Source organism: Mandrillus leucophaeus, unplaced genomic scaffold (genome assembly GCF_000951045.1).
Source record: "Mandrillus leucophaeus isolate KB7577 unplaced genomic scaffold, Mleu.le_1.0 Scaffold599, whole genome shotgun sequence".
NCBI lineage: Eukaryota > Metazoa > Chordata > Mammalia > Primates > Cercopithecidae > Mandrillus > Mandrillus leucophaeus.
Genome location: NW_012106463.1, coordinates 2,307,108 through 2,335,086, shown reverse-complemented (window position 1 = coordinate 2,335,086; position 27,979 = coordinate 2,307,108). Strand labels below are relative to the sequence as shown.

Genomic DNA, 27,979 nt, shown 5'->3' with positions numbered 1-27,979 from the left:
TTCCTGAGGGATAATGTTAATAATATATTTGCAGAAATATCTGAAATGGAATAGGGATATTATGACTGTAGACTTCACTTATTTACTGCTGAATCTTGTAGCTTCTGTATTAAAAAGGAAGAAAAAACACTTTTTTATTGAAGACACAGTATGTCAAAAAAAACATGGATTTTTTTTACTCAAAAAGACTTGTGTTTAAATATAATTTGTGCCACTTATTAGCTCTGTGATCTTGGGCAAAATATTGAGATCTCTGAGTCTCCATTTTTTCATGTATAAAATAAAAACAATAACAATTCCTGTAATATACTGCTATTATAAGGATAGTCAGCTAATTTATGTAAAGTGCCAAGCACAGGGCCGAATAGTATTTGTAACTACTATTTATTGAACCCTTACTATGTGGCAGACACTGTCTAGGTCAATGGTTCTCCCTTGCGGACTTGTTAGAACTGCAAATTCTTCATCGGGCCCCAGCCTAGACCTACTGAATCAGAAACTGTGGGGATAGGGCTCAGCCATCTGTTTTATAAGCCCTCCTGGTGATTCTGATACACACTAAAGTTTGCAAACCACTGTTCTGAGTGTCCAAGAAATGGAATGTATGATTATCATATTCATATTACACTACAGCTAATAATTTGTGCTGAAACAAATACAGATACACCCTCTTCTATTTTGTTTGATGACAGCCCCAGATTTTTCCCACCTTAGTCATATCTGTGACCATTCCTTACAAGGAGATAGGCGACTTGGAAAACCCAAATATCTTACCTCCTTCTCCCTCCCGAGTCCTCTCTTCCTCCCCTGGAGGGTCTGCATCCTGTCTGTGTCAGGCAGTTTATGAAATACCTGGTGAGAACTCAGCCACTCCAGAGAGAATGAATAGCTCCTCCAGCTCCAGCACCTGGCGTCAATATCTCCCTGACTTGTCAGTATGTGTTCCCATTGGTCCCTCTGATAAAATATGATCTCCCCGAGGGCAGGAACAACATCTTAATGATTTCTGTGTCCCCAGCACCCAGTACACATAATAGACGCCTAATAAATGAGTGGTGAATGAATGAAGTGTCAGCCCCAAATCAGAGGGGCGTTTGTTCCTGGGGCATTCAGGTGTTAGGCATACCCTAGCAGCCAGTATATTTCTGGTTGTGGTGACAAGTAGGCAATGCGATTGCCTAGAGACCCATGAAATGTTACCTGAGCCATGTCTTCTTTCATCCCTAGGCTCAGTTCTGTGCCACAAGGAAAGCTGTGTGACAGTCTCATGGCAGATCAGACCCACATTAGGAACAGCCTAGAAAAGCAAACTGCAAATATCCATTTCTTTTCTCTGTCATAATTTGTTTTCCCAGTTGCTGGCGAGGTTGAAATTAGCTCTGTCTGTTGACAATTTGGATAGAATAACCTTTCTGTTTCATGAATTCTGAACAGTGAAGGACTGAATTCTGCTCTGGGCTGTGGAAAAATAACAAAGCACTCAGTGGAATAGGTGGGAATGGAGCACAGACTTAACTGACGAAGAATTTGGCCCTGCTCTGGGGCTATCTCTGAGTTTATTATTCCTGCCTTCCATGTCTTTTCATGGTGGGTGGGTGTAGAAAGCCATCCTGCTCACCACTTTGTCCCCCACCCACTGCCACCTATGCTGTGAGCCATTCATCTAACCCACTTAGAAGAACCAGAATGAATATAGATTTCTTCTTTCACACATTAATTTATGGAGCCTTCCTATTTCTTCTCATTGCACTGTTCCTACCTGCTGCAATCACATTCAGTTTTATTGAAAAGCAGCAGGGAATTCATCCTTTGCTGGAAAACTTTGACAATTAAATTCAAACTATAAGGAAAAAGTTATCCTAGTTTCAGTCTCTCTCTAAATCAAAGTGTAGACAGTATGTAGTGGGCGATGGTGAGAGGCCCCCATAATGAGGAGAGCAGGTACCCTCTAGGAGTTGAAGGGGAAAAATTGATGCAGATGGTATGAGTTAAACCACATACAGAAGTGACCCTGAGATCTGGCTTTTAAGTGGATGATAGCCAAATTCCAATCACAACTAGTATGAATCCTCTAAAGTTGAATGTCATAAAACTGCCACCTATTTGTGTCATATTGTAACCTTGTTGAAGAAAGATCTAACTAGGAGAGAGTGGTCTGCATGACCTCTAGAAAGACAGGAGTTTGTTGGGGTCTTCTTTGCAGTCCAAGAAGATAGCATGACCAGATGACATAATGTGTTTATCTGCAAGCCAAGTTTGTTCCCATAATGGGAGGTAAATGCATTTGACTTAGATAGTTCCATGAGGTCCATAAAAACTATTCAGCTAAACACCTTTGCTTCAACTCTGTGCTTCCCAGGCAATATTCTGTTAAGATTATGGCTTCTCATGAAGACTTTCCTCCAGCCTGGGCAACATGGCGAAACCCCATCTCTACAAAAAGTACAAATGTTAGCTGGGCATGATGGTGTGCCTCTGTAGTCCCAGCTACTCAGGAGGCTGAGGTGGGAGGATTGCTTGAGCCCAAGAGGTGGAGGTTGCTGTGAGCCAAGATTATACCACTGCACTCCAGCCTGGGCAACAGAGTAAGAACTTGTGCCAAAAAAAAAAAAAAAAATCCTTTCCTACATGTGGAGGCTGTGTTGCCCCACGCCCTCCCATAAGTTTACATAGAGTCCACTTGGCATTCCTGTTTCTCACTGTTGGGCTTGTCTTCTACATCTTGAAAGTTTGAGTAGTGTGAGCCAGTTCCTCTGCTTGAACCCTTCTGCACGTACCATCAAATTCAAGATCTGGACCGGGAAATAATAGGACCATACTCTGGACATGGTTCAGCCAACATCCTAGATGACAAAACTCTTTAATTCAACTGTAAGAAGGTGATTTTTCTTCCCTATCTCTGTCTTCAGGAGACCAGTGTTAAAGCTAAGTGATAATCACAGCCTTTTTTTTTTTTAATTCTTACTAAGGTGACATTGTTAGGCTGTTCTGAGCAATCCTTTGAAGTGGTTTTTCCTCCCAATTTTTCTAATTTTTGTTCATTATATATTTGAAAAGAAATTCAAATTGCCTGATAATAGAAAATGAAAACATGACAAGCTATAAACTTTGACCTTAAAAGCGTCTCTAATATAGCATCATAAAATATAATTAGAAATCCATTTTAACATCACATTACAGATCTATGACTTAAAGGTAATTTCTGTCATTTAAATATGAGAGTGAGATGATGACTGAATTGGATTCTTAGGAGAAAAACAATTTCTTCTGCATTAGGAGTTATTAGTTTAATTGAATAATATCTGGATCATACTGGTGGTAATGTTAATGTTATTACCCATTATCCTGGTGATGGTCACACCACTGTTTCCAGGAAAAATATAGCCCATTAAATGAACAGAAGGATTAAAATAGAAACAAAGTGGCAAGCTTTTCATGGCTCATTATGCCAGGGTCAGGACAAAGGAACGGCCCTGACCTTGAAATGGGACAGAGGACCCAGCCTGAGCTAAATGCCTCAAAGAATTCCAAGGGAAGTCCTTTCAGGCATGACAGAGTGCATTTGGTTTCCTCAGCATGTCGTTCTGAACATTTCTACTCATTAATTTATTCATTTATTCACTTACCCATTCATTCATTCAACCCATTCATTTATTCAACCAACATATTTCGTGCATCCTCCTGAAACCATGAACAGTGATAGATCGTGGAGAGACGAAGATGACTTAGTCAAGGAGAGAGGGTCAAGGCTTATTGAGAACCTGCTATATCTCAGACATTGTAGTGGGAGATTTCAGACAATATCTGTTTTATTCTTCTCGAGAATTCAGAAGGTAGGTAGAGTTGTTATATCCATTTTATAGATGAAGAAACTAAGGTTCAGACAGGTAAAATGACTTGTCCAAGGCCTAAAAAGGGAAGGAATCAGAATTCAAACCTAGGCCTGTCTTAAGTCAAGGCCTAGGCTATTTCTACTACACCTGGAATTTGGACTTAGAACATAAACACATTTTTAAAACATTATAATACAGTGTGATGAATGGGATACACAGTCATATAAATCAAGCCAACTGCCATGGCGAAAGTCAGATTTCCATTCTAAGTGGACTCACCCAACAATTTTAGGTATAGGAAATGTCTACGTGACCCTAATGTGTCCTCCAAATCTCTTCTTCATCCTCAGCCCCACACCCAGCTCTCCCTCAATCTCCTTCTTATCAAAAACCTGTTCTCTGCTCCCCTCATCCTTGCAAGTGAAGGGCATTTGTTCTTCCACACCCCACGTGATGCAGGGCAAGAGGAAAGGTCAGGCTCCACCTCATTCTCATCACCTCCTCACCTCTCATTAGAACCCTGATCCTGCGAGCCTCCTAATGCCCAGCCGTTAACTAGCATCTGTCCTCCTGGTCTCTGCTACCTACCAGCCTTCTGCTCACTCCCAGCCATCAGTGAAGATATTGGCCCAGGGATCACTGTCTTATCCAACCCAAGTTACCACCTCTTCCTGGGACTAGGACCACATTCAGCTGCTGTGAGTACTAGAGTCATATTGGCACCATGAGATAGTTTATCATCCTGTGAACTCATTTGGGAACTCAATGACAGGTGATACAATGGCCTAAGCCCATTTCAAAGAGTATGTCTGACAAAGCTTTGTATAAGTACAAAAATATTTTCAGACCATGCTTTTTCCCATTATAACATTTCATAATCTCTTCCTTGTTTTGTCCCTGCACCACCACCTCCATTAACCAGGTCTCATCAAGTTGTGACATAATGCAGGTCTCATCAAGTTGTGACAGGTGACAGAGGCATCACATGACAGGGGACCTGATTAGGAAATCCATATCCTCATAGGATGCACTTTAACATCTTCTTGAACTGTCTTGATATTTTGAGATGTATGGCAAAGATTTCCATATACTGTTCTAGTGACCAGTGACCTTGAGAACATATTAAAAACTATAGATTTCTGTGCCCCACCCAGAGATCCCAATTCAGTAGCGCTGAGGTGGGACCTGAACATGAGTAGACTTAGAAAGCCTCTAGTTGATTCTGAAGCACAGCTAGTTTGGGGAGCACTGATATATAGCCGCTGCCCATGAACCTGGATGTTCCCAAATCTTGATACCAATTGAGTGGCTGAGTCCTCCCTCATCTGTACGTATACCATCATTAGGTCAGAAAAATACCTCCAGCTTCCAGCTTAAGGTTTCCCTCTCCTTTCTCACCACCAGTAACATACTAATAAACATTTAACAACAGGCTCTCAGAAAGAAAAATAATTAAGCCCTGATTTATGTTTGCCAGTTTCCATGGTGTAAATACTCCCACCAGGGCCAATTTCCAGCTACCAATGTGATGCCACTGAATGTAGAGTTGGGAAAAGATGCATGTAATTAATGCCCCTTAGACAGAAGTCAGCTCTAGTACCTCACTGTCTCACCCACCCACTTACTGATTCCCAAAGATCAAACAAACTGCACCCAAGAAACAGACGGGTCTCTCTCAGATCCTACAGCACAGCCAGAGCCTCTCAGAAGTAAGGTTGTCTCCATTTTTTAAAAAGCTCTGGCATATTAAAAAGCGGAAAAAGTGGGCCAAGCATGGTGGTTCATGCCTATTATCCCAACACTTTGGGAGGCTGAGGCGGGTAGATCACTTGAGGTTAGGAGTTCAAGACCAGGCTGCCCAACATGGTGAAACCCCTTCTCTACTAAAAATACAAAAATTAGCCAGTATAGTGGCGCATGCCTGTGATCCCAGCTACTTGGGAGGCTGAAGTAGGAGAACTGCTTGAACCCAGAAGGCAGAGGTTGCAGTGAGCCAAGATCATGCCACTGCACTCCAGCCTGGGTGACCGAGGAAGACCCTGTCTCATAAATAAATAAATAGTGGAAAAAGTGCTACTACAAGATTGGCAAAATTGGGGTAAGGCTTTAACAACAAAATACAATGTAATAAAATTGTATTGATCTCAAGATTATAAGAATTATAAAAATATTCACTTATACTTCACCATAAATGGGGTTGATTGGTAGCAGGACATATGGAAAGCTGTAAGATGAAAGTCATTCGGTTCTGTTGGTGTATCTCTGTGACTCTGGAGAAAATGCCAGATCTTATCTGAGGCTTTTGTGAGTGTGAAAACTGGGGCACACCCCCTCACCACCCCAAATTCTGTCTCCTCCCTTCTACCTCCCACTCTCACACCCTCCCTTTCAATCTATGGGAGACCCTGGACTTAGTTTTCTCCCCTCTACCTTCTCTTCTTTGCCTCTCAGTAATTTCCAAAGCTAGGTGCCCTGCCACTGGGTCTTATCTGGGTCACAAAATAGCCAAGTGACAAGAATTAAATGTAACAAGAAAACACTGGGGAGTCCAGGTCCCTTCTGCACCACTGAGGACATGCAGTTAGTTACTAATGACGGACTCTTTTATCTGGCTCCAGTCTGGCAAGAGATCTGCCAGAGAATTCTTTGTGGCTTTCATTTTCCTTATTTCTCTGAGCCATTTCTGGCAGAAACATTATAAGCAAATCAAATTTTGATCAGTTGAAGACTATTTGAAGGCTCTAGGAGCTGCTGCTGATTCATTCATTTATTAAACAAACATTTATTTAATACCTCCCTCATGCCAAATCCTGTACTAGACAGTGGGGAAGAGGGATATAGAGAGGAGATGAATAACAGTTCCTCCCCTTGAAGCACAGAGAGTGGAGGAAGCGGATATATGATATGTAAGGGGGTAACTGCAGTCCCTGAGGCAGATCCCATGACAGGGTGCAACATAGGTTACCTTGGAAGCACAGAGGAAGGGTAGCTACGCTAAACCAAGCCGTCAGGAAAGCCTTGAACTTTATTCTCAAGGACAAGTAGGCATTACCTAGGTGAGAAAGGGCTAAAAGGATTAAAAGGGAGATGGTAGTTTATGCAAAGAAGCTTAAAAAAACAAAAGCTGTGTCGTTCAGGAAACTGCAAGTAGAATATCTTTGATATCCGAGGACCCTGGGTTCAGAAGCTGGTTCCTTTGCTTATTAGCTACATGAATGCGAGTGAATTTAGCTTCTCTAAGCTACAGTTTCCTCAGCAGGAAACCCCACCTTAAAGGACTGTTAGTGTGCAAATGAGATAATGCATGTAGCACTCTCATATCTAGCATAGAGGCCAGACCCAGTACTTGCCAGCTGGTTTGGTGATGAGGATGAAGATGAGGATGGTGGTGACTGGCATAAAGGATACACATAAGGATGAAAGACTGAGGGAGATATGAGGCCAGAAGTAGGTGGGGCCAAAGGGTGAGCCCCTGGGCTCCATGCTGAACAAAATTGGACTTTACCCCTAAATCCAAAGGAAGAATTTCAAGAGTGGAGTAGCCTGATCAAGTGTCTGTTTTAGAAGGTTCCCTCTGATGGACTGGATGCAGGGAGACGGGAGGCAGGAACTGATTTTGAAGGCTCTTGCGCTAATGTAAAGACATGGTGAAGGCAATAGACGTGGCAGGGATGGAGTGACGGAGGCCTCTCCAGGGTGTGGCTGAGGACACCATTCCTTATGATTTCTCAGGCTATGGATGTGAATTTTCCTAAGCCAGGTCTGCTGACTCACAGCAGGGCCCAACTGCATAGAGGAATATAGAATCCAGGCTATTATCATTAGAATTAAGCTGCTTCGTTGAGTCCATAAATGTCACACTCAGGCACACCAGCATGTCTTTTTTTCTGGCTTACGATGTAAAAAGTAACAATGGTTATCAGTGGGTAGTGGGATTATGAATTGTTTTTATATTATTCCTTTTGCCTATGTCTATTTTCTAAGTGTTCTACAAAGAACATATTTTGAATAAGGAAACATCTATTATAAAAATGTTTTTTAAGAGAACAAAACTATACATAGTTTCGATCCAGACAGCATCCTCTCTCCTTACTGCCTGAGTAAGGAAACGCTTGATTGAATTAGAAATGGGAGGGGAGGTTGTTGATAGGATCCAACTTCAAACTTCTAAGCTATTTATTTTCCTCCTTTTGCTTTGGAGATTGTGCTGTGCCAATGAAGATAGACTGAAGACACGTCTTGAGTTTGAAAAATAATAGTCATTTTTATTGTTACAGCTTCAAGCATGGATTATTTCCATGACTTATATTTCAGGAAACCCCAAGTGTGGGAAAATTGCGCAGTAGTTAGAGAAGATTGGATTATTGATACTGTCTTTTTAAAGAAAATAAAATATCTTATCAGAGAGAAGTCCAAGTGACAATAATATCACCATATGTCTACAGGGTTGCAGAAATAAGGAGTTGAAAGTAAGCTCTGGTTTAAGTATGTGATGTTTAAGAGAACTGCAGACAGGGGTGTACTGCTGAGATTTTTCAGCATCATGTTCTAAAGCACTTTCTTGCTGGGCCTAAATCAAATGTTTGTCTATATGATGTCTTAGATGTTGTGTGCATCATCGGGCCATCTTCCTAAAAGGTGGAATTTTGATTACAATCTTCAATTTGGATTTTAAAAATTTTGTAATACTAATAATGACAAATAGTGCACATAGTGGTATGGTTCGTAAAGTGTTCTAACATTTAATCTTTACAGCTTTAAGTATTTGAGTTCACTTTAGTCCATTTTAGAGATGAAGAAGGTAAGGCTGAGAGAAGCTTACTGACTGGTCTGAGATCACACAGGTAGGAAGTAGAGAGACAGGATTCAGATCAAGCTCTTCGGACTTGAATAGCAATGCCCCTTACAATGCTCCCTTCTAATGACAGGTTTTAGTTACAGATGCCTCTTTACCCATCATGGGGTTACTTCCCAATGAACCCATTGGAAGCTGAAAATATCCTAAGTGGAAAATTGGCATTCTTTTTAAACATAATTGGATGCGAAAACACAAAACACAATATCCAGAAAATGCTGGCAACACAGTACACTGTAGAGTATCGGTTGTTTACCCTTGTGACTGAGTGGTTGACTGGGAGCTGTGGTTCACTGTTGCTGTCCAGCACCACAAGAGTATCATATCGCAAATTGCTAGCCCCGGAAAAGATCAAAATTCAACATACAATTTTTATTGACTGCATAAAGCTTTCACATCATCATAAAGTCAAAATATTGTTAAATCAAACTATTTTAAGTCAGGGACTGTCTGCATTTTATTTTCATTAGACTCACTAATCAAAAAGGCAAGTACGGCCCATAGGAATTATATCCATTCCTGTTGCTGTTGTAACAAATTACTCACAAATCTGGTGCCTTGGGGTAACACAAATTGGTTCTCTTACAATTCTGGAGGTTAGAAGTCCAAAATGAGTCTTACAGGGCTGAAGTCAAGATACAAGCAGAGCTGGTTCCTTCAGGAGGCTCCAGTACACAGTCAGTGGCTGCCAGTCTTCCTTGGCTTGTGGCCACATCATTCCAATTTCTGCTTCCATCATCACATTGCCTTCCCCTCTCCTTTGATCAAATCTCCCTGTGCCTCCCTCTGGTAAAGACACTTCTTATATTTAGGGCCCACCCTGATAATCCAGGACAATCTCCCCATCTCAAGATCATTAACAATATCTGCAAGGTCTTTTTGGACATATAATGAAGCATTCACAGGATCCAGGGATTAGGATGTAGATATTTTGGGGGACCATTACTTAGCTTACCATGGCAATATTCATTTCATTCATTTATTTAGTTATTTTCGTAGAGATGGAGTCTCACTGTGTTTCCCAGGCTGGTCTCAATCTCCTGGCCTTAAGTGATCCATCTACTCAGCCACCCAAATAGTGGGGACTTCAGGCACAAGCCACCACTCCCAGCTTTATTTCATTTATTAAGTGGTCCCTAAATGTAAGATCCCCTGAACTTAAATTTAGGCCACAGCTCTTCATAGTTTTCTGTTTTAACCTTTCACTTTTGTGTGCCTTGAGGCCTTACTATTTGTTTGCTTGCTTGCTTGCTTGCTTGCTTGCTTGCTTTTAAGCAAATTTAACTCTGACTTTCTGTTGAAAGTAACTCCCCCAAAACCCCTCCTTCTACTCTCTGTCGGGGATGGATGCAGGCCACTGACTTTTTCCAGGCCAGGCTTCGAAAGGGCTTACAGAAAGGTGCATTCTTTATTGTTCAGCCTCTCCTAACTACTGCCATGTATTGTGCACTTAATATGTGTCAGAAGCTTTGAAAGCATTCTACATTTATTTACAGCTCATTTGTATCTTGGAACAGGCCTGGAAGGTAGATTATTATCCCCATTTTACCGATGAGAAAATCAAGGCTCAAAGAGTTAAGTAACGTACCTAAGGTTACTAAGCCACAGAGCCTCCAAAACCCAGCCTCTTAATACCATGCTTTTGCAAAATTAAATAATTCCCAAACCCAAGTGATGTATAGATCTCTTTTAAAGGGCAAATACAAGCTCACAAATGCCCAAAGTTGAGATATAAGGATTTTCATAATCATATTATTTAAATATGTACAAAGATAACCAGATATGAATTCCTTATGCTTATAGCTCTCATAACACTATAAAAACAAAATAGTGATACTAATAATAACACAAATAAAACTGCAAACACTTTAAATGCTAATTAAGAACATGGCTTTAATGTGATGGGTGATGCTGTTTTTCTGAAATTAAATGACTGCTCACAATCTCAATGCAGTGCTGACCTTCGTAGCCTGGGTCCTTCCGAGTTTGGTATGCATACACCAGGCCCCTTTGGGCTAACTCAGTTCTCTCACTATTCTTCCAACCACTGACAACACATTGTTCAGGCAGCAGCACACATATCCTTTGGGCTTTACCTAGTCAAAATGTCTTTGATTTGTTAACTCTGCCTTCCTTTCATTCCACTCTCTTTAGCAGCTGGGTTCTCTGGGAAGGAGACCTGCATCAAGATTAGAGTGCAGGAAGTTACCAAGCAATGTTCTTGGGAACCACAGCTGTGGGTGTGAGGGGGAGGAAGCAGGATGTGCAGAGGGAGAAGTCGAGCTGTGTCGCAGGCCCAGCGAAGACCTCTGCCAACCAACTCACCGGGCTGGGTGGCTCTTCAGAGTTGTCCTGCCTTGGGGACAAGAGCACTGACCTTTGTGCCCCTGGAGGATCACTGGATGAGGTTCACCCTGGAAGGAAGTGTGACCTCACATTAGGCTGTGGTATCTGGCCAATGCCAAAGAACTGACAGCTAAGAGCCACCTTTTACCATCATCCCTGCAGCTAGGAAGTAAGTCCTTCACTCCTGAAGAGAGATCTGGACAGAGCACCGCATTGTCTTCCACACTAATGCACAATAAAGTTGTACAGGGCAACAGTGAGATGTGAAAACAAATGCATCCCAGCCACTGAACTGCCTGGTGATGTTTGACTAGATCTTTGAGATGATCCTTAATATGTACGCAATCTATTTCTTTATCCTCACAAAAATATAAATATAAATGTTTAATTCCCACAGAGAACTAAGAAGACTGTAACAACATATTTACAGGCCCCTAGAGGTCTTCAGAACCTACTCCAAGAAAGACGAATGTTAGAAAGCTTCCACCCCAGTTACCTCTGCTGGAAATTGCTGCATATACCTGTGATATCCCCATGGTGTGACAATCACAAAGTTTTACGAATACTTCTTTGGGTGGCAGTAATCATGATGGACAGATCCTCTCACAATTCACATGTTATATTTGGGAATAAAAACTTGATTGAACATTCATTCAACATATTTGATCAGGCACTTACTATGAAATGGGTACTTTGCTAGACACCTGGTGGGGAAGATACCTTTATATGAGTGAACAAATATGGACAAAGAGGATCTGAGAGTCTCGGGTCATCAGTAAGCTTTTTCAGAAGAGGAGTGGCTTGAGGGGACAAGGGCAGGAGCATTCCAGACAGAAGGATCCAGTGCAAAAGCACGAGCCTTGAGGTGCCTGGGCATGACAGGTGATGTAGGAGATTTGGCCGAAAGGTGTGTCAGGCAGTAGTGAGAGGTTGCACTGACAGAAGAGGGGTGGAGAGCCTGCCAGTATGACTAAGTCATCAGAGGCACCCCCTTCATTACTATTCTCCTGGCCCTGACTGACACCTCGTTTAACTTTCATGCACTGTGATTAACCCACCAGGGAACAAGCTCCACAGGGCAGTCTGGTCTACTGCCCTGTGCCGAGAGCCCAGCACAGTGTCTGACCCAGAAAGGAGCTCGTTAACATGTGTTTTACAGACAAAGAGTCAGGCTCAGAAAGGATAGCACTTTCCCCAAACTTGCGCAGCATGTAAGAGACCAAGCCAAGAGCTGAACCCTCCGTCTGCCTATTCCATCACACCGCTCTTCAACTCCTGCTCCATAATGCCACGAAAATAACTAAAAGAGGGTTTTCACGGTCAGAGAAACTTCTGTTACCATGGGAAACCTGGAAGAGAGGACAGCCTCTGTGTGTGTGTGTGTGTGTGTGTGTGTGTGTGTGTGTGTGTGTGTGTGTTCTCAAATTCCTAGAACGGACACCCTTTAGTGTCAGCCGCAACACAAAATTTCTCCTGTGATCTCCCGAGTCTCTCCCCAAACCTCAAATATGTGGGGTACTTGAGAATGAAAAGGGTTAAGCTTTCACAGCTTAGGAGAGCTGTTACTTTGCATTTAAATAGCAGCATTTAAGAAAGCAGCATTCCCAGGATCCTTATTTGATACTAATGTGCTGAGCACCTTAAGGCACACTTACTTCTCCCCCAGTCAGGTCACTTGGAGCTTCATTACTTAATAATTTGAAAGCTTTTTATGGAAATCAGTTGATAAAGGGAGATGATGAAGTGAAATGTTACTACATTTAAGGACCCAGCAAACTAAGCTGCCAGAATCACACCTGGGTCAGACACTTCTAAGTAAAGAAAGAGAAGGAGAAGGAGATCTTGGTGTCTGGATGAATCCTCATTTCTTTTGAAACTGCCGTTACTTTAAAGATACTCCTTGCCTAACAAAGCTTTAACAGTCTTTAAAATTGTCAAGTGAAGAACCCATCAGCTATCTTATGAATTCTACCCCTGCCATGGCGATCTGTCTCTCTGCCCACCTTCCCAGCCGCTGCCTTGGCTCCAAGCCCATCGGGTCTAGACGGCCGCCCTACTCTCCTCCACAGGCGGGGTCAGCCTCACACAATGCCCACCTCAAAAGCCTTCATGACTAACCAGTTGAGAAAACCCTGAGAAACAGGCTTGGATGTGACCTTTCCTTTTCACTTTCCATTTTTCTTACTCTCTCTCTTCCTCTCTTTTTCTTTCTCTTTCTTTCTTAATTCTTTTCTCTTGCTTTCTCTTTCTCTCTCTATCTCTTTTTCTTTCTTTCTTCTTTTCTCTTTCTTTCTCTTTCTCTCTCTTTCTCTCTTTCTCTTTCTTTCGTTCGTTCGTTCGTTCATGGTGTTGAGACAGGGTCTCACTCTGTCACCCAGACTAGGGTGCAGTGGCACAATCACAGCTCTATGCAGCCTTGATTTCCTGGGCTCAAGCGATCCTCCCACCTCAGCCTCCTGTGTAGCTGGGACTACAGGTGTGTGCCACCACACCCAGCTAATTTATTTTTTATGTTGCATTTTTATTATTTGTAGAGACAAAGTCTCACTCTGTTGCCCAGGTTGGTCTTGAATTCCTGGACTCAAGCAATCTTCTTGCCTTAGCCTCCCAAAGTGCTGGAATTACAGGCATGAGCCACTGTGCCCAGCTGCCTTTTTTTTTTTTTTTTTTTTTTTGGAGACACAGTCTCGCTCTGTCAGCTAGGCTGGAGTGCAGTGGCACAATCTCAGCTCACTGCAACCTCCACCTCCCAGGTTCAAGCAATTCTCCTGCCTCAGCCTCCCGAGTAGCTGGGGCTACAGGTCCCTGCCACCACGTTTGGCTAATTTTTTGTATTTTTAGTAGAGACAGGGTTTTACCGTGGTAGCCTGGATGGTCTCGATCTCCTGACCTCGTGATCCACCTGCCTCGACCTCCCAAAGTGCTGGGATTACAGGCGTGAGCCACCCTACCTGGCCCCAGCCTCCATTTTTTTAATGGTAATATATTCACATGGTTTGAAAGTCAAAAGATATATAAGGTTACACAGCGATAAGCCTTTTCCTTGCTCTTCGGTTACCTAGTTCCCTTCCCCTGAGACAGCTGATTTTTGTAATGTTCTTATATATCCTTCAAGAGATACTTTATGCAACTAGAAATATATACCCACACAATTTCCTTTATCCTTACCACCCCCTCCACAAAAGTAAATAGATTATACAAATAGATTACTATACAAACTGTACTATAGTTTCCTTTTAACATTTAGTATATCTTAGAGATACTCTCATTTGTAACACGACTTTTTTTAATGGTGAATCCAAAGACTATATAGCAATGTGTTTAAAAAAAAAAAAAAAAAGATACAAAAGTATATACGTGTGTGTGTGTGTGTTTTGTGCATAAGTTATGATGTCAACTATGACAAAGCAAATGAATATTACAATTGATGAAAGCTGCCGGGTAAGGATGGTGGGATGATAGGGTCATTCTTTTTGCTTCTCTCTGTCCCGACCCTGTGTGTGTATGCGTGTTTGTGTGCGTGCGTGTGTGTGTGTGTGAGTGCGTGTGTGTGTGTGGCCAAAACATGGTTATGTTTTTAAATTCTAAAGACCTCATTTCAGTATGTGAGGTATATTTTCATTTTGGTAGAGTTCTTTCCTGGCCCTTTCATGTGCATCAGCATCTGTTTCTTAAAATACTTGAGTTACTTTATTGGGGAAGCTTTCTTCCACCACTCTATTTAAAATTACAACATAACTCTCTTGCCCTCTCCTGGCCCTCCCCCTCACCCTTCCTGGCTGTATTTTCCCCAGAGAGCCAATCATCACTGGACACACCGTGTAGCTGTTATGTCTGCCTCCTCCTCCGGAATGTAAGCTCCTTGAGGACAAGGATGGGTGTGTCTTCTGTTCAGGGCTCTCTCTCCAGCATGTGGAATAGGCCTGGAATGGACTAGGGGCTCCATCTATCATTGCTGGATGAATGAGTCCTCACCATCAGCCCCAGTAACCCAACCCACATGCTCTCTGGCTCATGCCTGTCACCACTAACCAGAGCACCTGCAGTTAACCAGTAACTGGAGCACCTGCAGTTAACCAGTAACCGGAGCATCTGCAGCTCTGTCCTCGGCCTCCTTCTTCCCTCCCCACTCTGGCAATGCTGGAAGACCACTCCTGCCTCCCAGGTCTGGATCTCACCTTAGGGTTCCTTTCTTGCAACTGCACCCTCCCTCTCTCCTGCAATATGAGTTTATCTTCTGTATTGGATTATACACTTGGACATACAAACTTGCCCTCATATTACACATCTTTTAAAAAATAATCACATGTCCTTCCTGCTACTGCCATTTTTCTCAGCTCCACAGCAAACTTCTCAAAAAGTGCTGTCTGGGCTTGCTGGCTCCGCTAGCTCACCTCCATCTTTCCTGAACCTGCTTCCCTTGTATTTTCAGTAGTGGCTAGTGGGGCAGTGGCAGCAGCAGTGAGCACGTGGCAGGGGGGCAGTAGGGCAGCAGTAAACAGGGGCCACAGAGGTAGCAATGGGGGCAGCATGGGGTTTCCGAAGAGGCCCTGGGCAGGTCCTGGTGTCCTCCTATCTCTCTGGCCATTGCACCTTAGTCTGCTTGGCTCTCCCCCATCCTCTCCTCTGCCTCCCTTCACTCCCCAGGAAATCTATTCTGTGGCTTTAACTACCCGTCTCTATGCTGATGACTTGGAGTTTACATCTCTAGCCTGGACTTCTCCATTGAGATCCAGCCTTATATATCTAGCTTCCTACATGACACCTCCTTTTGGAGTCATCCTTGATCCCTCTTTGTTTTACACCTCACATCCCATCCGTCAGTAGATAATGCCCAGCCGACCTGTAAAATATGTCTGCATCCCATGCCTTGCCACCCCTCCCATTGCTCTTCCCTGGTCCTATGTCACCAGATACAGCAATGGCCTCCTGCCTGGGGTCCCTGCTCCCCACCTTGCCCCATTCCAGTTACTTTCCCATAGCAGCCAGCAGGATCCTTTAAAAATATAAATCAGGCCATACCACTCTTCTGCTCACAAACCTCTCAGCCATGTCCCAGTCCCATCACACTCCGAACAAGAGCCCCTAAACCCTCTGGGAGGGCAGCCAAGGCCAGAGGCTTCGTCTAGTTTATTATTAACTAATTGTTTAATTAATTCATTCATTATTTATCCCTTAAATATTCCCTGCATACCTCTCACAAGCCAGGCTGGTGCTGGCGATATAGAAGGGATGCAATGCGGCCCCTTCTCTAATGCTGGCTTCTGGGACGGGACCTGCCCTGGGATGGCAGTGGGGATGGGAATCACTGTTGAGGAGTGTCCTGTTTCTTTTTCTTTCTTTTCGAGATGGAGTTTTGTTCTTGTCGCCCAGTCTGGAGCGCAATGGTGCAATCTCAGCTCACTGCAACCTCTGCCTCCTGAGTTCAAGCGATTCTCCTGCCTCAGCTTCCCAAGTAGCTGGAATTACAGGTGCCCGCCACCATGCCCAGCTAATTTTTGTACCTTTAGAGATGGGGTTTCACCATGTTGGCCAGGCTGGTCTCAAACTCCTGACCTCAGGTGATCCATCCACCTTGGCCTGCCAAAGTGCTGGGATTACAGTGTGAGCCAAAACACCCAGCCACCAATGCTGTTTCTTGAAGACTACAGGAGGTGTTCCCATGGGGCAGGGTTAGGGGTGCTGAAAGGGGCACTATCCTTACAGGTTGAAGCCCCTCCAGTCAGATATGGCCTGGCTCACGGGCTGGGCTTCCTCGCAGCCCCTTCTGTTTGAGGGCAGATAGCCGCTGCTTGATGTTCTCTCCTGTTTGGATTTAGCATCACCTACATGACGTTTGAATATCTTCTGTTGTGGCCTCCTTTTCCCTTCTTTGCTCTGGCCTTGGCACTAAGGTTTTTCTGACTGCTGAAGGTCGGGTAGAAGATGGGGAGGCAGGTCACGAAAGAGCAGGTCCTGGGGGCTGGTGGGATGGGAGGCAGGCATGCCCCATCAGCCTCTTCTGCTCCTTTGCTCACTGATTTCACTCAGGGGAGCAGCTGACTTGCATGAGCACCAAAAAGAACATAATAAAAATGCAGAAAATGAGGTTAAACCCAGGATGGTACTTCAGTTACCAAAGGACAAGCTAAATAAATGCCGATGGCCAGTGCCAGCACACAGAAGGTAATAGGGTGATGTGAGTCCTCAGAGCTCCCACCCACCGGAGGCAGCCCTTGGGCGGAGGGGCAGTGGGGCAGGCCCAAAACAGCTCTGACGGGCCCTTCCTCTCTGGCTTCAGAAATGCCGAGCTGCTTCCACAAAACCATCTCAGGGGAAAATTGTTATCTATGGACATTATGCAATTTTCCCATCGGAATTACAAGCTGTGTTTGAAAAGAAATAAAAAGAAATTGAATTTGAAATGCTTCTGTGCAAACGCATCATCTTCTAGTGGATCTGCTAATAGGCTTCAGATACTTTCTCTGGCTCTGAAATAGCTGATCAGACAGCAGCTTGTGATGGCAGCTGCTTCCCAGGGGATGGGGCGTGGAACGAGCACTTACGAACAGCCAGCCAGCCCGCCCACCTGAGCCAGGTTCAGAACCTGTGAGCTCTGACCATGGTTCCCAAAGTGGCCCCTGTATGCTGTCCCTTCCCCTCCTCTACCTGGCAGTGCTGGCACAGTTCTATGCTGGGGCTCTCACTGCTCCTCCAGCGCCTCCAGCTAACACCCAGGTCGATGAGTGTCACTTCACACTACTCTGGCTCCATCCTAGGTCAAGGGAGTGTTCACGGACTGGGGCTCGGAAGACACCAGCCCCTTGCTCATCACAGCCTCTCATTCATCCAAGAAGTGTTAGCTGAGTATGTTCCCAGCATAGATCTAAACACTGATAGTACAGCAGGGAGCAAAGCAGACAAACACCCTCACCCTCTTGGAGCTTCCATTCTAGCAGGGGGAGATGGACAATGAAAAGTAAATAAGGCAGGACACAGTGGCTCACACCTGTAATCCCAACATTTTGGGAGGCTGAAGCAAGCAGATGGCTTGAGCCCAGGAGTTTGAGACCACCGTGGGAAACAAAGCAAGACCCCATCTCTACAAATAATTTAAAAACTAACTGGGCATGCTGGCAGGCACCTGTAGTCCCAGCTATTTGGTATGCTGAGGGTAGAAGGATGGCTTGAGCCCAGGAGGTCATTCTACAGTGAGCCATGATTATGCCTCTGCACTCCAGCCTAAGCAACAGAGAAAGACCCTGCCTCAAAAAAAAATAATAAGCAAAATGCACAGTCAACTGGACAATGGCAAATGTTATGGAGAAAAGATACTGGGATAAAGGAATAGGGATGCTGAGTCAAAAGGGGCGCAAGGACCTGCCATGGACATCAAAGGCTTCCCTGAGAAGCTGACATTTGAGCAAAGACCTGGAGGAAACAAAGGAGAGAGTGCTCTGGTGTCTGGGAGAACAGCATTCCAGGCACAGGGAACAGCAAGTGCAAAGTGTGCCTGGCATGTTTAAAGATACATAAGAAGTCCAGGATGCTGAAAGCCAGGTTGGGAAGAGTAGTAAGAGATGACACTCAGGAGGACAGGTAGACCATGGAGGGCGTGGGGGACCAGAGCAAGGTCCTGTCTGCTGTGAGATGCAAAGCTGCTGGAGGATTTTGGCCAGAGGAACGGCATGATATGACTGCTGCATGAAGAAGAGTCTAGAGGGAGGGAGGGGAGGTAGAGAGACCTGCTAGGAAGCAACTGCACTCATCTAGCTGAGCGATGATAGTGGCTTGGATCAGGATGGAGGCAGGCAGGAGATGGAAAGTGGTTGGATCATGAAGATATTTTGGAAGTGAAATTGACAGGGTGTGCCGATGGATGAGATGCACGGTGGGAGAGAAAGAGGCATCCAGGATGGATGGAAATGGAAGTACGGCATTGCCATGCAATGGGATGGGAAGAATGAGGGAGGCTGGGCTTAGGGAGGGGAAGATCAGGAGTTTGGTTTCAGGCATGTTGCTGAGTTTGAGATGCTACTTAGATATATAGATGAAAATGCTGAGTGGCCGATATGCAAGTCTAGAGTCAGAGGCCAGTTTGCAGTAGAAGATTACAGCTTAGGAATCACCAGCACACACACAGTTGGCTTTTTAAGGCAGGGGACTCAATGCAATCACCAAGGGAGTGTGGATAGAAGAGAAGAAGACCAAAGGCTTGAGCCCTGGGGCACTTCAAGCTTTAGAGGAAAGTGAAGAGGAGTCAGCGAAGGAGACTGAGAAGGAACAGCTGATGAAGTGGAAAGAAAATCAGAGGCAGCAAGTCCCAGAGCCGAGGAGAAAGCTTTTCAAGGCAGAGAGAGTGACTAGCTGTGTCAAATACTGCTGAGAGGCCATGAGAGCCGAGAGCTGGGCACTGACTTTGGCTTTGGCACAGAGAGGTCACTGGTGCCTTGAAGGGAGCAGTGAGTCTGCTGTCAGAGGAGAGGTGAGTCTCTGTTGCCTCACCTGAGAAATGGGGACACCTGCCTGCCTTCCTCAGAGGGCAGCAGTGTAGACCGTGGGCAAACTATAACGTGCCACCAAATATGAGCTGTTTTATTTATGACCTGAGAAGCCCAGAGCCTGTAGAAATGAGAGGAGGTGACTGTTGGGCACAATTGGTTTTAAAGATGCTTACAGCCCCGTGATCACCTCATAAAATGGCCCATTTCCTGCTACTCATCACCAGGACACTCACCCAGGCATGAAAAAGTTACCTTCAGAGTTAGAAGGTGTCAGGATGGATATTTTTTGTGCATGGCAACTGGGAAAGGGAAAAAGCAAATAATGGGCCAAATAGTGCTCACCAGGATCCCTATGCAAGGTTCCAGACGCCGCTCTCCCAGAGGGAACCCCAGTGAGCCTGTACCTCAAAGCAAGGGCTCCTTGGAGAAAGCCACCAACCAGGGTCAGCTGTGCTCTGGCTACAAAATGAGCAACATGGGGGAGGGAGCAGAGAAGGATGGAGAGGAAGGACAGTCAGGGAAAGTGGAAAGAATGTGAGTTTTGGAGTCAGGTACACCTGCGCTGGAATCGTGGTTCCTGTGTGGTCAGCAAGTGACCTGACTTCTCTGAGCCTCAGCTTCCTCACCTGCAGTGGAGAGCATGATAGCTATTTCCAAAGCTTTCTGTAAGAAACAAGCTGTTGAATGGGGGAATGCACACTGTGTGTACAGCTGTGTATCACTGCATTTGCAATTAGTGGCACTGGATTTTCCCCTGTTTAGTAGCAGACAGTTTTTCTTCAGCCCAAGGAGCCGGTGCCTCCCCGGCTTCATCAAAACTTGTTGTCAGAACAGCATTAACGTTCAGCATTGTGAACATAGTCTGATAGTCTTCCACATGTGGCTGTGATACGCAGAACTGAAAGTAGGCTAGGACATGCCCTTAAGAGCAGCAGAAGTAGGAGGGGTGGGCCTGGTTCTCCTGGGTCACAGTGTGTACTTTCAGTCCGCCTCTGCCTGGGTTCACGGTGGCAACGAGTGTGGCCTCTAGAATCAGACTGAGGTCTAAACTCTAGCTCAGTCGGCTGACTGTGAAACTAATTTGGCCGAATAAATGTGTTTCTGAGGATTAAAAAGTATATACCCACCTTGCAAATGTGTTATAAGGATTAAATCAGATGCTATCTATTAGGCAATTTGCAAGGTTAGCAAGATGCTTAGCACATAAAAAATAAATAATTGTTTTATTATTGTCGCTATTTCCACCTGTTTCTATTCCTTTCCCGCCATGATCATGGATTGCATCCCATTTCTCTTCCTGGGAGGAGAGATGGTAGGGGCATCAGGGAAGTTGGCCAGGCTGACTCCATACTGAGGTCTGAGCCTCAGTGCTACCAGGGGCAAAGGAATGTTTAGGATGAGGAAATGGCTTGTGGTTCGGGACTGGAAGACAAAGTCAAAAAGTTAGGAAGAAAGGGACAGGGGGAGGTGACAGACTCTGGCCTTCTGCTATGGGCACAGTTGAGATGCTCGGAGCTCTCCCTCATTGGGTGCTGGCTCTGGAGTGCGGAGGAGGGACGGCGTGGGGTAAGACTGGTTCAGACACCAGCCCTGACCCTAGACTCACAGCCTTACTGTCTGTTCTGCTCAGACCACCCTGTTTACCTCCTGGTACTGATGTAATTGCTGCCTCCAGAACAGATCTGTTCCAGATCTGTTTTCATTCCACATGAACCCACTTCCTCCAGACCTGACCTCAGCCCATGGCCTGTTAGGGGATGTGCTGTTCCCATTTGGTACCAGTAACTGTGAGGTACAAGTACAGCTGTTATAGCCCCACAGTATGCTTACAAAAGCAAAATGGAAGATGACTATGAGTGGCCTGTAGTATCTTTGGGTTTTTTCCTATTTTAATTGGCATCATCCTAACGAAGCATGAACTGTGGATGCCCTGAAACACTTTGTTTGAAAAGGGTCCTGTGGGAGCTGAGAGGGGCTCTAAGGATTCTTGAAAGTTCCTGTCTGTGCCTTAGAGACTTGTTAAAATAAGCTTTTCATTTAAGTCTGAAGTGTGGGTTGCTTACTCTGAATTTAAGTCCTTCGTTCTTCAGAATATGAAATGCCCAGGGCCCCAGTGCCCCCATCCAAGCTACATAAGCCTTCCATCATATGCTCCCTGAGACGCAGAGCTTGGCTTTCAATGGAGGGAAGTTCTCCTGAGGCTTTGTGGGTTTGTACCTGCAACTGTGTGCTCCAGTCTCTGTACTCAGGCAGCAGAAGTCAATTCTGATACCAACTTGGCCTGAATGTAAGAAAGAATCAGAATGATGAGTAATATTGATGGAGTACCTGCTATGTGCCAGGCACTTCACTGGCACATTACATGAGTTGTCATTTAGTCCCCCTAACAACCCCATGCAGAAGATCCTCTTTTTACCCTATTTCACAGATGAGAAAACTAAGAGAGTCACGAGGCTTGCCAAAAAACACAGGGCTTGGCAGGTCACGGTGGCTCACACCTATAGTCCTAGCGCTTTGGGAGGCCGAGGCAGGCAGATCACTTGAGCTCAGGAGTTCAAGACCAACCTGGGCAATGTGGTGAAACCCCATCTCTACAAAAATACAAAAATTAGCCATGGGTGGTGGTGCACACCTGCAGTCCTGGCTACTCAGGAGGCTGAGGTGGGAGGATTGCTTGAGCCCGGGAGGCTGAGCCTGCAGTGAGCTGATATCGTGCCACTGCACTACAACCTGGGTGACAAAATGAGACCCTGTCTCAAAAACAAAACAAAAATACAGAGCTAGTAAATGGTACCATCAGCATATGACCTCAGGTATGATGCGAGAGCGTATGCTTCTCAACTACGTGACTTTCCTGCCTTCTGGATTCGTAAACATTAAAAATGATGAAAAGTATCTTGTGTGCCCTAAATTGAGAACATGGGCACATACACATCCTTGCTGGGAGTAGAAATTAGTACAGACATTTGGACGGCTTTGGTAGGGCCGACTACAATTTTAAATTTGCTTCATGTTTTGATCACTCCTTTGACTCAATGACACAGGAATCCTTGGATGTATGAGCAAATAAATATGTACATGAGTCTTCATCACAGCATCATTTGTGAAAACAACTAAATATTTACTAATGGTGCCAGTGGAATAAGTTAGAGAATATCCCCTGCTACATAACTGTCTGCATACATCAAAGAGAATGGTGTGACTTTGCTTTTTCAACAATCTACTGAGCAGCCGTGGGCATGGAGATATGGCCATAAATGACGAAGATTCTCTCTGATCCTGTAGAAGTTAAGTTCTACCAGATAACTTGCTGCTTCAACAAAAATATGTAGCTTTTTAAATAAGTGTGGTAGAATGCTCCTGCTTTCTATTTCATTTAACTCAAATGATCACCAAAAAAGAGAAAAATAAGCTGTTGACCATGCAGATGTTGTGTAACCACTAGATGAAAAGATTCACAGCAGGAAGCTGTCATGCCCACACACATGGACCCACCATCCTTGGAGCCTCCATAGATCTAAATGGAGTTTTCATCACCATAAATAAATGGTAATGTAGGGTCCCAACTGTATTTGTGGAGTTGTACATTTGATCTTGGCCAAAAGGCCAAGAAGCAATTGTGTGTGTGTGTGTGTGTGTGTGTGTTTGTGTATGTGTGTGTGTGTGTGTGTGTGTAGAGTTATATACTACAAAAGCAAAATCACTATCTTAGCTGGACCTGTAAACCAAAATTTAACTGTAAAGCGAGGTGAATCTGCAGGGCCAGCTACCTTGGCAGCCACTTTCACTCCACTCACATTGATTTTATTTTCTAGTGAAATATTTCTTCAAGAGCAAAGGGATGGTCATCAGACAGTATCTCCGATTCCCTTTTTATAAGTCTTGACCTGGCTTGCCATAATTTGAAGATATCTAACACTTTAAAAATCAAAAAAGAGAGATAAGATACATAGTATATATAGTATATAGTATATACTGATGGAGAGTTTCCTGTGATATGACATTAAGGAAATATTTTAAAGTCATGGTACAGAACAAGATATTCAGTATGACACAAATTTGGCGGGAAAGCTAAATATAATGCATGCACACACACACACACATCCTTACATGTGCATCGTAGAAGATTTGGAAAGATAACACACCACGCTGTAATATTCTGGAAAGGGAGAAGGAGACAGAAGGCAGGGTCGCTGTTGAAGTAGACTGTGTTCAACATTTACGTCGTGAGTTTCTGTGATGCTAAAGTTTTCCACAATGTGTGTATTATTCTGGAATTAAAAATCAAAGAAAAAAAGTAGAGCAGAACTGGATGATGAGGGCCACGTAAGCAAAACTCAGGAAGTAAGAAATTGTCATGGAAACTACCAGGAGCCTTTGAAGGGTTTTGGCAGGAGACAGATATGGTCAGATTTGCAGCAAGTAGAGGATGAACTGGGGGAAGCAAGAAGATACTGGAGACAGTGTGGCCAGAGGGGAGACTGTGGAAGGAGGTGAACACTGGAGGCCTCAACCTGACTGGTGTCGGGGGTGAAGGGAGCTGGTGGTGTTTGGCATCCAGCTCAGGCACGCCTGAGCTGTGCCTTCAACCCAGGCCGGGCTGCTGGAGGAGGAGCAGGACTCTGAGGTCAGAGGAAGGGCTCAGCCATGAGGCATATGAGATGACTGGAGGAAAACCAGGTCTGGGGAGATACAGAGCTGGCACTCAGGAGACAGATAAGTTGTGTTCTATATGTGACTTCAGGATAAACAACTTCTCGGTCATTCAACAGGTATTTCTTAGGAGGGAAGAAGGGATACACTGTAAACAAATAAATATATTTTGCATGAGAAATGTAACTGCTCTGTTGGGAAATGCTTTGCCTGCAGACGTATGAATGTTGGGGTGTCTGTGCATCCGAAGATATTTTTCATCTAATGCAAAGAGGGCACCCCAGGGAGCCTGAGCCTAGGTGGAGGCTGCAAGCTTCCTGGGTGGCTCACCGCTGCTGGCCTGTCTTTGTGGGCCCTTCTCCTCGCCCAGGACTGTCTGTAGGAGCCCAGACCACACTGGGTCTGGCTAAGCCGCCTTCCTCTGCACCACCACCACCCAACAGCCCCTTTCCTGCATGGTAAATGGGAAGCACTAGACCAGAAAGCATTTTATAACCTCTGGGCCTGAGCCTCAGAGACGGCACTGTCCTCCTTCCTTCCAGTCTCCATGGGGCTGTGGGATTTTCTGAGCAAGGTACCCAACCAGGGAGAAGGTCACAATGTATCCTAACTATATTCTAGGCACCTGCTGCCAGGCAGGACTCTAAGGACTGTAGCCTTGTCGCCATGAGCCAGCCAAGCAAGTCTCTTCCCCTGGAACTCAGGGATCTGTTCAGTTGGCAACAAAGCCCTTCCTTCCCCAGCTGGTGACATTCTGGAGTTTTCCACACACAATGGACTATTGTGTCTGAGCACTGCTGGGCCCGGGCCAGGGAAAGGGGTAATACAGGGCCAGCTGACTCTACTCTGGGGAAAGCTCCCCACCAAAGCTGAACTTCGGCCTGTGGAGGCCTCCAGCCTTGCAAAGATCATGGCACCCCTCACCCGCAGTGGGTAATTGAAAACAAAATCCCAACCAAACCTCAAAGTTAAGCAAGATCAACAAAGTTCTGATTTTTGCCCTATGATGACCATTCAATGCTTTCCTTCAAAATGTTAATTATCAAATTATTCCTCAAAAAATTACTTCGAGTTCCCCAGTTATCCCTAAAATAACTTTATCATGCTTTATTCATCATCCAAAGCAAAACAGAGCCAGAGAACCTGAGGAGCACCACGGGTGTGGGGCCTCAGCTTTGTGCTGGCCTCCTCGTCCAGGGGAGTCTGATCCAGCCATGGGTCTCACCAGCAGGACAGGCCTTGGGGGGACAGTCCTCGGGGCCAGGTGTCAGCCACATTGCAGCTTCTGCTGACCCAGCTGGCCTGGAGCAGGCCCCACTCAGTGTCTGGACACAGAGCATGGCTCTGCCCTCTGGAATGGACATGACATGGGAGTCTGGCCAACCACAGCAGAATCCAGGCCAGATCTCTGCTCTAGTGGGGAAGGGATGGGCTGAGCTGGAAACCAAAGGTGTGACTCAGTGGCCCTTCAGTGTCCAGGACATACCTAGACACTCAGTCCCCTCTCCTGGTATCACTGAGGCCCCAGGATTGCCCCATCCCAGAGAAAAGTGACTCTAAACCCAGGCAGGAAGAGTTCCAACAGCAGGTGAGGGAGTGGGGTGAACGGTGTCACCAGCTCAAAGCCCTGTTGTTCCCATGAGCCCTGCTCTGTTCACTAAATATTTGTGGTCCTTTTTTGCAGAGTGATGAGGTCCTCACCGTCATCAAAGCCAAAGCCCAGTGGCCAGCCTGGCAGCCTCTCAACGTGTAAGTAACACAAGTCCCTCGCCTGGCCTGTCTTATCCTAGCCCCTTCTCAAGGCCACCTACCTAATGGCCACCACATACCAGCTATGCTGTTAAAATTAGCAATACTTCTCCGTTAACAAGCAGGCAAGATGCTTTCTAGGTGCAGAGCATCACACCTGCCCTATCTTCTCAAGGATGCAGGCTCAGGCTCTGTTTTCCCCCAATGGCCTTGATACCACAGTGGACCCAACTCAGATGTGAGGATTAACTGTTCTGTATTCACCAATGTTCTCAGCTACAACAGACCGAACATGCCCTCACCCTCAGAGCATACAGGTTATACTCACGCTTAGCCAGTCTGACGTGTGGAAAGTCAGATTTACCCTGGGTTCCATTCTCGGTCCCATTTCTTTTCTGTCTCCTCTATCCCATAGAGATTTTATCTGCCCTTGAGTCAGGTGACTAGGCATATGCTGACAGTCTCCAAAACTACCTCCTGCCAAATGGATGGATAGATAGATACAGTGGTATATCCGTCAGGTTTTTGGACACCTCTCCATGAATGGTCCACCTGGACCTTAAACTCATCATGTCCCAGATGGGTCCCATCACCTTCAACAAACCTGCTGTTCTCCATGTGGAGAAATATTGAAAGTACAGTGAGTCTCAAAGCCCTGTGGATTCTGCCTTCTGAGCAGCTCACAAATCAGTCCTTACTTGGCTGTTCTCCTCCCCTTCCTTCCAGCCATCACCCTTTCTCACCTGCACCACGTCACCTCTTTCCTTTGCTGTAGTCTCCCTCAGTCCAATTCCTCATCCACAGTTACTAGAGCGATCTTTTAAGAATCCAAATCTTGGCCGGGCGCAGTGGCTCACGCTGTAATCCCAGCATTTTAGGAAGCCAAGGCGGGCGGATCACGAGGTCAGGAGATTGAGACCATCCTGGCCAACATGGTGAAAGCCAGTCTCTACTAAAAAAATAAAAATTAGCTGGGTATGGTGGCGCATGTCTGTAATCCCAGCTACTCGGGAGGCTGAGGCAGGAGAATCGCTTGAACCAGGGAATCGGAGGTTGCAGCGAGCCAAGATTGCACCACTGCACTCCAGCCTGGTGACAGCATGAGAATTCGTCTCAAAAAAAAAAAAAAAAAAAAATCCAAATCCTCCGGCCAGCCTGGGTAACATGGCAAAACCCTGCTTCTACTAAAAATACAGAAAACTAGCTGGGCATGGTGGCACATGCCCTATAGTCCCACCTACTCAGGAGGCTGAAGTAGGAGCATCACCTGGGCCCAGGGAGTCAAGCAGCAGGGAGCCATGATCGCACCACTGTACTCCAGCCTAGGTGATGGGAGTAAGACTCTGTCTCAACAACAACAAAAAATTATCCAAATCTGTTGTGTCCTCTCCTTCTTCATCCCTCTGTGACCTCGCTTAGTGTCAAGATCAAGTCCACACTCCTTAGTTTAGTGTGCACAGGTGGGCGAAACACACGTCAGGGTTCATCTCCTGGCCTCCCCACACTGCACCTCATGCAGGCCACCCTGAATCCTGGGCAGGTCCTTGAACAAGCCTTGATTCTGCTTATCCTTTAAAGATGCAAGGCCTGGAGCAGAAGAAGCTCCTGACTGACCCCAAGAAGATGGTTTATGAAGAAGCTTTGGCCAGCCCCTCTAGGGAGTAGTCTACATCCATTAACACCGATATTGAAGACAGCAACAACATGAGCAATGTGGGAGACACTGCTCAGTGGGAGAAAAGGCAAAATCCATAGGATAGGAAGGGAGGAAAGTGCTGGACATTCAAAAGGAAGATGCCCCAGGATAGGGCAGCGGGGGTGAGGGAGGAGGAGTGCTCATAGCTGACTGGCTGGGAACACAGAAACTATGGTGAGGCACCTGAAACCTGCTCATTTAACCATTCGGCAAACTAATGGCCCATCCCCTACTGTGCGCCAGCCCTGCACACGCAGTCCTAGCTCTCTGGAACACTCAGCCCGAGGGGAGACAGACAACAGACAAAGTTGTGCCACTCCAGGTCTTCCCTTTGCACAAGTCCAGGCAGCACCATATAACCTGA

The 27,979-nt window shown here is 45.4% G+C and overlaps 1 protein-coding gene across 1 annotated transcript in view; it reads left to right on the top strand.

Moving 5' to 3' along the window:
* Nucleotides 1–27,979, top strand: part of SPON1 (spondin 1, extracellular matrix protein) — a 247,751-nt gene that overhangs the window by 197,526 nt on the left and 22,246 nt on the right. The window contains exon 5 of the mRNA XM_011999578.1: nt 25,855–25,919. Coding sequence (XP_011854968.1) covers nt 25,855–25,919 — 65 coding nt within the window. The remainder of the gene's footprint in view (nt 1–25,854; nt 25,920–27,979) is intronic.